Source organism: Coptis chinensis, chromosome 3 (assembly GCF_015680905.1).
Source record: "Coptis chinensis isolate HL-2020 chromosome 3, ASM1568090v1, whole genome shotgun sequence".
In the NCBI taxonomy this organism is placed as follows: domain Eukaryota; kingdom Viridiplantae; phylum Streptophyta; class Magnoliopsida; order Ranunculales; family Ranunculaceae; genus Coptis; species Coptis chinensis.
Window position 1 is genome coordinate 9512350 of NC_141458.1, and position 11184 is coordinate 9523533.

General features: G+C 37.4%; 1 protein-coding gene and 1 non-coding gene across 2 annotated transcripts; both read left to right on the forward strand.

Moving 5' to 3' along the window:
- Positions 1 to 834: 834 nt before the first annotated feature.
- Positions 835 to 5552, forward strand: LOC147507793 (BRAP2 RING ZnF UBP domain-containing protein 1-like). Its single transcript, XM_086600468.1, has 11 exons — positions 835 to 1323; positions 1450 to 1558; positions 1637 to 1751; positions 1833 to 1930; positions 2410 to 2516; positions 2650 to 2899; positions 4014 to 4067; positions 4535 to 4678; positions 4765 to 4829; positions 5024 to 5078; positions 5171 to 5552. Exons 1-11 carry the CDS (start codon positions 1010 to 1012, stop codon positions 5327 to 5329), a joined length of 1470 nt encoding a protein of 489 aa, XP_086456594.1. The 5' UTR covers positions 835 to 1009; the 3' UTR covers positions 5330 to 5552.
- A 576-nt stretch (positions 5553 to 6128) lies between these two features.
- Positions 6129 to 6201, forward strand: TRNAR-CCG (transfer RNA arginine (anticodon CCG)). The gene has a single exon. It is a non-coding gene; the product is annotated as a tRNA-Arg (tRNA).
- The last annotated feature ends 4983 nt before the right edge of the window (positions 6202 to 11184 follow it).

The following is an 11184-nucleotide window of genomic DNA, read 5'->3' on the forward strand; positions in this document are numbered from 1 at the left end:
GATACTCACCACTGCAGTAAAGGTACGGTAGTTATATTTGGTTTCATGTGAGGAGCTTTTAACTTTATGAAAGCGCCCTTGTTACCCATGAAATGAAAAAGGAAGTTAAGTACAACTAGTGAGCTTAAATGAAATTTTAGGCTAGTACATGGGGGCTTCCAGTAATTCCAATTCCTCGGCCTGACAAGGCATCCCACCATTCCCACACCATGCAATTTGGTATTTGCTTTGTTAGGCTTTCCTACCAAATTTTCCAGAGCCATCAGCCCATTAAATGTTTACATATCATGCAGGTCTTAATGTAAACTTTAATTATAATCACAGAAAGCTACACCAGCTTATAAAGTTCCATTCGCCCTGGTTAGACTCCCATGTTGAAACCAATTGGATAAACTAATGGAAAAGACAAGTAGATCAGACCTTGACAGAGTATCATAATGACATGATTTCTTGTCTTCTTAATATGTCACAATGAACAATTGCTAATCATCGAGGTGTTTTACAAACTACAAAGACATAGTAAAAGTGGTTATCTAGGGCTTACGCCGAACCAACTATCTCCTACACGTAAAGACATGGTAAAAGTGGTTATCTAGGGTAAGTTTGTGAAGAATGAGTTCCAAATGACACGTTATGTAATCTGAAGGACCAGTGTGAATAGTACAAGGCTCTAGATTTTGATTTTTGAATAGCAAGCAGTGATTCTGACCAAAAGAAAAAAGTGAGCCCGAATACATATAAGCTCGACATGCTCAACAGAGATTGAGAGGGCGAAGAAACATAACTCTATCCAAAACATAACAGAGATTGAAGAGTATCGGTTTATTTTTGTGGGGACTTTGGTGATAGGGTCTACAAGTAAATGTAAAAAGAACCACAAATGTCCAAATGTCACAATTTCACTCGTAGAACCAAAACACGTTAAAATACTTGATTCTATTATTTTACTTCATTTTCCCGCGAAGTATATACATACGAGACGAGACACAGAAATCGAGATTTGAAAACAATGTTTAGTCTGAAAATCCACTCAATCGATACACACAATCTTCTGAAAATCTCTTCCAATAATACTAGTACTACTACTTCTAACACATCCAACACTTTTACAAACCCTAACCCTAAAGTTCAAGAATCTAGAGGAATACTCCATCTTTATCGGAATATTTCAACTCACTTTACAAATCAAGAAGAAGAAGAGGAAGAGAAATTATCCAGTCCTCTTCTTTTTGTTATTGCTGTTCCTAGCCACTTTTCTTCTGATGATTTTCTCCGCTTTTGTGGCTCCTACTTTCAACACGTCTCCGAAATTCTCCTCATCAGGTTTGATATTACTTTTTAATTTCTCTACCTATTATTATTATTATTATTATTATTATTATTATTATTATTATTATTATTATTATATGTAAATTTTTAATTTATTTGGTGGGGGTTTTTTATGTGCAGAAATGATGCCATGGAGGATCGGTATAGTGTGTTGATCAGACTTGTTGATGAGAAAAGAGCTGATGATTTTTATCGCAATTTTAATGGGAGGAGGTTTTTTTCTACTGAGGTAAACAAGACTTGTGATTTTGGTGTGATTTTTTATTTAAGGAAAATTTAATATTTTTTTAAAAATTAATATGTGCAGGCTGAGGTTTGTCATATACTGTTTGCAGTATCTGTGGAATATACAGAATTGGCAGAGACTGCTAGTACTCCTCCCCCGGGGTTTACCGAGTTACCTACTTGTCCTGTTTGCCTCGGTACGTACTTGCTTTCCAGTATGTGTGTGAGAGTGAATAAAGACTGTTTGTTTCTTTACCTGTTCAATTATTTTGTTTTAGAGAGGCTGGACCAAGACACCAGTGGAATTTTGGCGACACTTTGCGACCATTCTTTCCAGTGTCCCTGCATTTCCAAATGGACGGATTCTTCTTGCTTGGTGAGAATTTTTTCTAGTTTTAGTAATAGTATTGTTCTGTACTGAGAAAAAAAGATATTCTATTATTTTCAAACCTGAAAGTTTGAAAGGTAAGAAACTCCAGTGGCTTGTGAGCATAGTTAACAAACTTGGGATTCAGTTATTATGCCAAGAGTCTGTTGAGGAAAGGAGAAACGAAAATAGAAACATTATAGAAAATATATGGATGTTGACACCCTTTATTCACTAGTTTACTGTGTTTTAGGTACAGTATTTTGTGGCCATAGGTATTTTACCTGTGCACACATTAAAAAGTTGATGGCTTAGCTGGATAATCTAAGTGTCACACTTTCTGTTTGTTTCTCATGTAAATACTCTTTTAGATAAACTTGCGAGGAGGAACCTCCTGATTGTATCTCGTCATGTACTAAGGTCATGTATGGCAGTATCGATGAAAGCTAATGGTAAGTTGTAATAAACGTATGCTTTGGAATTTCCAGGTATGCAGATTTTGTCAGCAGCAGTCTGAGAAACCAACCTGCTCTATTTGTGGAACTTTAGAGAATCTATGGATCTGTGTAATCTGTGGTTTTATAGGATGTGGAAGGTTGTCTACTTTTCCCTTCTTTATCTAAGCTTTATAATTTCAGCTTCCTATTGCTCGTTTGTTCTCTTATTCTTTTTTGTATGATCTATCTATCATAAGTCCGTGATTTATAGGACAATTTTTTCTTCTTTAGGTACAAAGAACGTCACGCTATCCAGCACTGGACAGATACCCAACATTGCTATTCTCTTGATTTGGAAACACAAAGAGTTTGGGATTATGTTGGTGATAACTATGTTCACCGTCTGAATCAGTCAAAAGCTGATGGAAAATCGGTCGAGTTGAACTCATACTGCAGGCCATATAATGGAGATTTTGAAACTTGTGAAGGCAGTGAAGAATCTGGAATTAGTGGAGCTGTGCTCAGCAGTGAAATTGAAGCGGTGACATTCTTTTCTTTCAACCTCAGTCATTTTCCTGCATACTTGCCTTAACATGCCTGTAACTCTCATAGTCAGATCCATACAATTTCATCTTGGAAACTGTTTTCTTCCTGTAAAACTCAGTCTCCTTCCCTTGTGTGCAACTGACTTGCTGACTAAAATGCAAAAGGGGTTTTCAATGAATGGGTGGGGGGAGGCGGTCTCAAAGAGACTTTTCAACGTGGATTGACAGTGTCCAAGTTGGTCTGCTATTTCTTTTTTCAGTGCCATAGTTGTCGACTTGTCTCCTGTAAGATATAATCTATGTAACACGGATACGTCTGTATGGGTGAAGTATCCGTGTCCGATACATATCCGACACGGATACACCTCGGATACACGATTTGGAGTATCCGATTTTTTAATTTCCGATACGCAGGGGACACGCGGGAATAGTAATCTCACAAAAAAAAATTGGAACTTCAACAAAAAAAAACAATGAAATAAAATCCAAGATAAGAAGAGATGCAAGAGAATAAAGATGAAGTGAATTAAGATGTAGAAGATGACATAGTTGAAGTTGGACAACTTGATTGACAAATCCATTGTATTGTTTTGATCTTGTTTGTTGGCATTTGCTTGCAGTGTTATACACTTATGTAAAGTTGCTGCTTAATGTGTTTGAATTGGTCATTTTATGAAGTAGAATTGCTATTTTAATTTGAATTTGGTGAAAAATGCTCAATTATATAATATTTATATATATATTATTCAAACGTATCCATGACGTATCCGTATCCTATATTTTTGAAAAATGTCGTGTCCGCGTATCCGTGTCGCGTATCCGTATCCGTGCTTCCTAGGATATAATGCAAGTGGTTTCGAAATCTTTATATCATATGTTAAATGCAAGTGGTCCAAGTTGGTGTTTTGAGTCATGTACGTTTTTAAATATTTGAGACTAGTGCCATCTGTTTCTTACCATATGTTAGTGATTATTGGGCAACTTAGCTTGGTTAGAATCAGGATAACTTAAACTACTCGGATTCTTCTCCATGTTTTCTATATGATTTCTTCGCTTGGCACTATTCTTTGGTTGTATGCGTGTGTAACTGTTATTTCTACATTTCGACAGAAAGTTGATGAGTACAACCATTTGCTTGCAAGCGAGCTTGAAAATCAGAGACAGGTACTTAAAAATGCTTCAGCGTGCAGCTATATATGTTTTTTCTCTAACCTTGCCGAAAGATTACCAGAAATGGACCTTTGAAAATTTAAAGTAAATTGTCGTAGATGAAATAAATTTTTAATGCGCTGTAGTGGTAAGTTCCCGACAGTATAGTTATTAACCTCGCCCCGTAGGAGGAGCAAAAACGGTTGGGGAGAGGAGAGGGAGGACCATTCCCCAAAGTAATGTGATGTCCTTGTTGATAAATTCAACTTCTTCAGACAGTTTGCCGAGTAAGTGATTTTGTTCTGCAAAAGTTGAGATTGATCAAAGCATGGCCTTACCTAAGCGTCTGCAATGCTGCTGTTCTGATAGGCTCTTAGAGTCTTAGTTAATGTTGCTTACTATCATCCTTGGTAGCTTAGATTTCCCTATTCATGGTATTGATTTACAGGTTAGTGTCCCTAACCTCTTCGTTCATTTCATAGTATTATGAAAAATTACTCCTAGAAGCGAGAAGTAGAAAGGAGAAGTCCATTTCTGAAGCAGTGGAAAAAGCTGTGAATTCAAAGCTGCAGGAGATCCAACTTAACATCGAAAGAACTATTAAGGAGAAGAAATCTGTTGCCAATGTATGCTCTGTTTATTTGCTACCCCATTCTTATTTTTAGCAGTTTAGTTTTTGATACCGTACATTGTTTGGTATATCTTTTGTTAGACCAACGAGAGCCTTATTAAGGAACAAGAAATCTGGCGGAAGGAGGTTAAGGAAATTGAAGAAAGGTAAAATGTCATTTCTCACTGATAATCGTAACCACTCAATGAATAGTCATAACTACCTTGTGCATTGAACTTGGTTTACATTCGCTGTTTGAGCGTGTCAATGTCTGACAGTTGAGACTCCATCATAGAAGTTTGAGTATGGCCATGGCTGTTTTTCAACTGCGCAAAAATTCAACTTATGTTTCTTCTTTCAGGGAAAGATCGACACTCAGATTGAAGGATGAGCAAATAGTGGATTTGGAAGAACAGGTATTGTATATATGTAACGACCTCCGAACTTCTTCACGTACTTATTTAGGTAGAACTGTGTTTTATTTTAGAGTCTCATGTTAATGGTGCAGATTAGAGATCTTACGGTCTACGTTGAAGCTCAAAGAACACTTGATAAGATGAATGATTCTGATGACATTAGAGGAGGAACAGTGTTACCAGTCCCATTGCAGCAATCTTCAACAGCTAACGCTAAAAGACGTTCAAAAACCAACAGACGGCGAAATTGACTGTTTACATTGGCCCTTGGTGTATTTTGATTACTTCAGAGTTTGTTCTTCGCGTTTATAAAGTTGCCCTTGCACTGGTCAGTTTTGGTGAAAATGTAGTGTCTGTATTATGTTGTTTGATGTTTGAGAGGAAAACTGTTACTGTCAATAGCATCTACCATGCACCTCTGATGATACTCATTTCCCCGGCTTCTATACGAAAATAGAAAAGTGCATTGTTAAATTTGAACTCGAGCTTGTTTTTTCTTCTACATAATCAAATAGAGAATATATCGGTCAGGTGTATTGAACTCTTTACAATAGTTATAAGCTAATGCGTGAATTAATAGTTAGAATACATTGCATTAGTTCCTCCAAACTTGCATTTGTTGTATAATGTTGGTGTTGAGTCAGGCTTTCTCGTTAGAGAATGTGTTGAGTCGGGCTTTCTCTTAAACAGACATGTTATAGGGTCGTACAATAAAGAAATTAACAAGCATAAATTAAAAAACTGTTCAAGACACTATATGAGCTGCCTTCAAACATGTCCCTTTAAGAGAAAGGTTGTGTGTAGTATCTCCATCAGCTTATTTAGAAAGGAAGCTACATCTCTCTAAAACAACTAAAACTATTGCAAGGCTACAAGGCTATGAGTATGAAGATGAGAAATAATTTCATCCTTTTTCTGTGTTTTTGTTGATTTAAATTATGTTAACCAATAGCAGCCTAATTAGAAACTTAAGTTGTTTACTGGCTGTGTTTATTATAGGGCTTTAGAACCGGTTAACTAAGTATAACAACGAACAATAGCAAAAGAATTGATCGCGTGGCCTAATGGATAAGGCGCTCGCCTCCGGAGCGGGAGATTGTGGGTTCGAGTCCCACCGTGATCGTCCTCGTGGGCTTCTTATTTTCATTTTATTTTTCATTTTTATCTGGCAGCAAACCACTCATGCCACTGGTCGTCACTCGTCAGTAGGTGTCCTATATTTATGTTTTTGTTTTTTTATGGAGAATCTTCATTTCTATAGATGTGCAAATTAACATTATTTTAGACTAGAACTGTACTGAAGTTATTAACTTACAGATTTCCCACCAGATGCATCCTTTCCATCAAAACTAAACTCCACAAATTTTGCGTTTAAAAATCTTGTGCAGTGCTTCTGTAAGGTACTTACACAATTTCAAGTTCACTCTCTTTTGGTTAATGCGTCATGGCGAGTATGTATTCCTCATAAAGAGACATGGGGACGAAGAGAAAAGAGAGGACTTTCCATGTCCCAAATCTTATTAACAAACTCATTGTAGTGGACAAATATGGTGCCCTTAGGTATTTTAACTGATATTTTAAAATTTGAGATATTGACATAAAAATTAATATCTCGGTATATTTCATAGTAATTTCAAATATATGTAGGTATTGAACCGAAAAAAACATAAAAAAACAAGAGACAATGTCATCAGTTAATTGGGCCAAAACTAATTGAAGACAATATATAAAGACTGAATGAAAAAGAAAGAAAATTCATTCAATTATTCTCAAAAAAAATCATTAAAATAGGAGAGAGAAAGAGAAAACGAGAACAATTGTAAAATTTTATATTACTAATCAATAAAAACCTTTGTTTCAACTTAGTTTATCTTATTCATTCATTCAAACCATTAGTAAATCTGTGTGATCTTAGAACAATCAAGTACAGGTGTTCTCGGACATCACACCGCTATCGCCTCCATGAGAGTATTATGGTGGTGTTGCGCTGTCATCTCCACCGCCACTAGAGAATGGTGGTGTTGCGCTGCCATCTCCACCGCCACTAGAGAATGGTGGTGTTGCGCTGCCATCTCCACCGCCATTAGAGAATGGTGGTGTTGCGCTGCCATCTCCACCGCCACTAGAGAATGGTGGTGTTGCACTGCCATCTCCACCGCCACTAGAGAATGGTGGTGGTGTTGTGCTGCCATCTCCACCGCCACTAGAGAATGGTGGTGTTGTGCTGCCATCTCCACCGCCACTAGAGAATGGTGGTGTTGTGCTTCCATCTCCACCGCCACTAGAGAATGGTGGTGTTGTGCTGCCATCTCCACCTCCACCGCCACTAGAGAATGGTGGTGTTGTGCTTCCATCGCCACCGGCACTAGAGAATGGTGGTGTTGTGCTTCCATCTCCACCGCCACTAAAGAATGGTGGAGCTGTATATCGGCCAAAACCTGGAATGGTTATACTGCCATCTCTGCCAATGAACCATTCACCTTGTCCTGTGGAAGGATTCTTGGCGTTATCTGGAACTTGACGACCTGCATTAATTAGTTGGGTCATGGCAAGTAGTATTGTAATGACGATAAAGGGAGATTGGAGTCGGGCGTTTGGTTTGCAAGCCATCGTAAGAGACTAAGAGTACACAAATGCAGGACGGATTAATGTACTGAGTAAGAAGTTCTTCCTGTTGCTATACTTATAGTGGTCATAACTGGGGTGTTGGGTGACTATATTTGGAGGTGATTTAAGACTAGTGATCTTTTAGACACATTATTATACAGATTTGAAGAATCACTACTTGGTTGTATTTTTTGGTCATCATTTATCTTATCCGGTACTCATTTAGGTGTACATTTAACTCCTTCAGCAACTAAAGCGGCTAAGAATATTTCCTCACTACTTGGCAATTAATACATTTGTTCTTCATATGGGGGTCCTCTATACCTGTCGATGGACCTGCTCTAAATTTTTCTTAGCAACCCTGGGACTGCTCTAAGTTGAGTAGTTATTTCTAGACATCAGGTTCAATTATTTTGTCCATGACCATAAATATGGATGAACAGGCGAACAGCACACTCAATAAATATGGAGGCTTTGTCCAAATAAAAAAAAACACACGCACACTCAATAATTGGTAACTTAAGATAATTCTAGAGTGTGGCTTCATATTCACATTTATTTTGCTCATGGGACTTGTATTGACCAAGAAGTTTTGAACTTTAAGGCAAAAATAAATTAAGTGTTGCTAATTAATTGATGGGATAACTGAATCCCTTTGTCAGGTAAGTCCAAGTGAGATACTCAGGAAATGCTGGGTCTGATATGTTCTGTTGCATGCTCTATAGTATGAACTCATCCCAATCTATTGCCAAAGAAGAACTCTTAATGCAAAATAGCGGACTCTCTATAAAAGCAATGGATTGCAAAGAAAGGCTATGAACAAGTGTTAGAAAAATAGATTTGCACAAATTCATTGAGATATGAATGAATAATTTGTCTCACAAGTTATCCCACATTGAGATAAAATGGGTTTCTCTTGAAACAATACGTAAATTGAGAAAAACATTTTCAAAATGGTGCACTGGTTCGAAACAGTGCATTATGCCGAAAATGTGTGACCTTTCGAAATATGCACCTGGTTGAAACAAGGTCATCATGCGAAAAAATGTGTGACCTTTCGAAATAGGCACTGGTTCGAAACAGTGTTTTATGTCGAAATGGTGTGTCCTTTCGAAACATGTGACTTTTCAAAGAGTTGCTTATTTTTTTTCCAAGAGTCACTGTGTTGTTTCGAAGAGGCACCACTCACCTATAAATAGTGGATGCATTTGAAGAGAAAGAGACACCAGATCACACAGAGTTATGATATTTCTCTTCTCCCTCTGTTCTTAGTCAAATACTATGTTGTGTTCGCTGAATCTATAGAATTGAAGTGCTAGCTTTCTATAGAAGAAAATTCGTTCTATCTTGGGAGATAGTTTTCCATCAACCTTCAAGCACCGTGAAGGGAAAAATCTATCTTAAGGACATAGTGAATCTTCACTAGGCTCGGATTTAATCATTGGTAAATTAAGTTTATTAGTTGAACTAAAATGTTTGTTCATGATATATTTGTTATATCAATTTGTTTTTCTTGTTTACTTAACAATAAGTATATTTTTGGAATAAGTTTCCTACAAACTTAAGAAAGGTTTCTTTCTTGGATGGAATTTTGGTTATTATACTTATTGTTAATGCACTAACAATCTTTATTGGTGTGAGACAATATAAAAGTGTCTACATATAAATACTAGTACAATTTAGTAACACGCAAAAAGTCAAGTATGTTTTCGGGACCTTGTTCATATATTTAATATTGTGATGCCCCGAGACCCAACACACACATCCCGGGGCGAGGAATCTCTCGGGTGACACCCATCCCATTCTACGAAATTTGTGAGTTTCCTTTGTTTAATCGACATTAAGTAAACCCTAAAACTGTCATAACACGGAAATCCTAAACTACAACCTTCCAACAACCATATATATACAAACCAACCTTCTAAACAACATTATATACATCCACCACTTGTTTTTAAGTAATTGCTACTCAAATACATCAAGTATTACATCAAAATGAGAGAAGCTCTCTCTATATATACAACCAAAATGACTAGACTATCTCTATACAACCCAAAATATGAACTTGACTCTGTCCTCGTCAAGCATAAGCGAATCCTCCCAAATCCCCATAACTATCATCGCTAGGGTTAGGAAAAGCCTCCTCCACAAACCTCTCATCCGAAATGTTAAGTAGGATGAGCAACAACTATGCTTGATGAAACACACATAACCATAAATAGTCTACTTATAGAAAACATTTAAAACATCGCGGGGTTTCCATAAAAGTATTCAAATATCGTGACTATATATATATTATATCACTAACTAGCGAAAATCATCTCGACATGCTTCATTAATATACAAAATAGAGTTTTCACAATCATCATACAACTATTGTGGCGGCTTTGCATCCTATTAGAATGGTGAGAGGGTCGGTAATACTTTCGGCCCCATCCGCGAGGCAAATCTCGGTTCGGTACTTTCTAGTGTGAACCATGCACCGTTGTTTTCCGATTTTCTGCGGCAGGAGGAGCTGAAATGCCATTGTTGTGTTACGTTACACACAAAATCTCCAAAGCTTTTAGGGCTCGGTGGGCCTCGTGACCCGACCCCATACCATATGGGTTGTCACCTAACTTACGGTGGTCAACCGTTCGACGACTGCAGACTGCTCAGGATCCTGACACACATCCAGGAGTGGACTAAACTCTCACTCCTCGCGTCTAAACCTCATCGAGGTAGCATGTAACCTCACACAAGCTAATCACCATACATCGTGACACGTACAAACATGGTTATCTGGAAAAGTAGAAAAGGAATTCCCGGACTATATCCTGTGATGCATCCCTTTAAAGGTGGCCCACCACCTCGAAAGGTGTACACCACAGTTGGAATCCTAGAGCGAACTGCCGTCCCCGGAAATGCGACAACAGTTCCTTCTTTATAGGAATTCACCAATTCTTTTCCTAAATCCCCTCGTGATAAGCATTTATATATATATATATATATATATATATATATATATATATATATATATATATATATATATACTCGTATTACCGATTGTTTCCAAATACTCTAGTTACATAGTTAGTTTTTCTTTTAAAATTGTTGATTCTGTAGGTATGAGTTCTTGGATTTCCCACCATCAAATAAAAACAACCTATGACTCCCAAACGGGCCAGTCATAGTAAATAACAACCAATGATTCCCAAACGGCGAATCATCGTAAACAACAACAACCATTCCGGGAACAATCCAGAACCTCACACCTAGTTACAAACAACCAGGTAATCCTTACCCGCATACAAAATCCATCTCTCTGTCTCCTTACTGAGACAAGAGGCGAACCCCCTTCCCAAAACCAGGTTTTGCTCTTTTAACAAGAAAATAAATCCCCGCTACCCGGATTTCACAAAACCATTTCACACGAAAGCTATCCATATATATAGAGTTTATATCGAGGAATACAATGCAAAACATGGATATTATATATACATGCATGGTTGATACACAA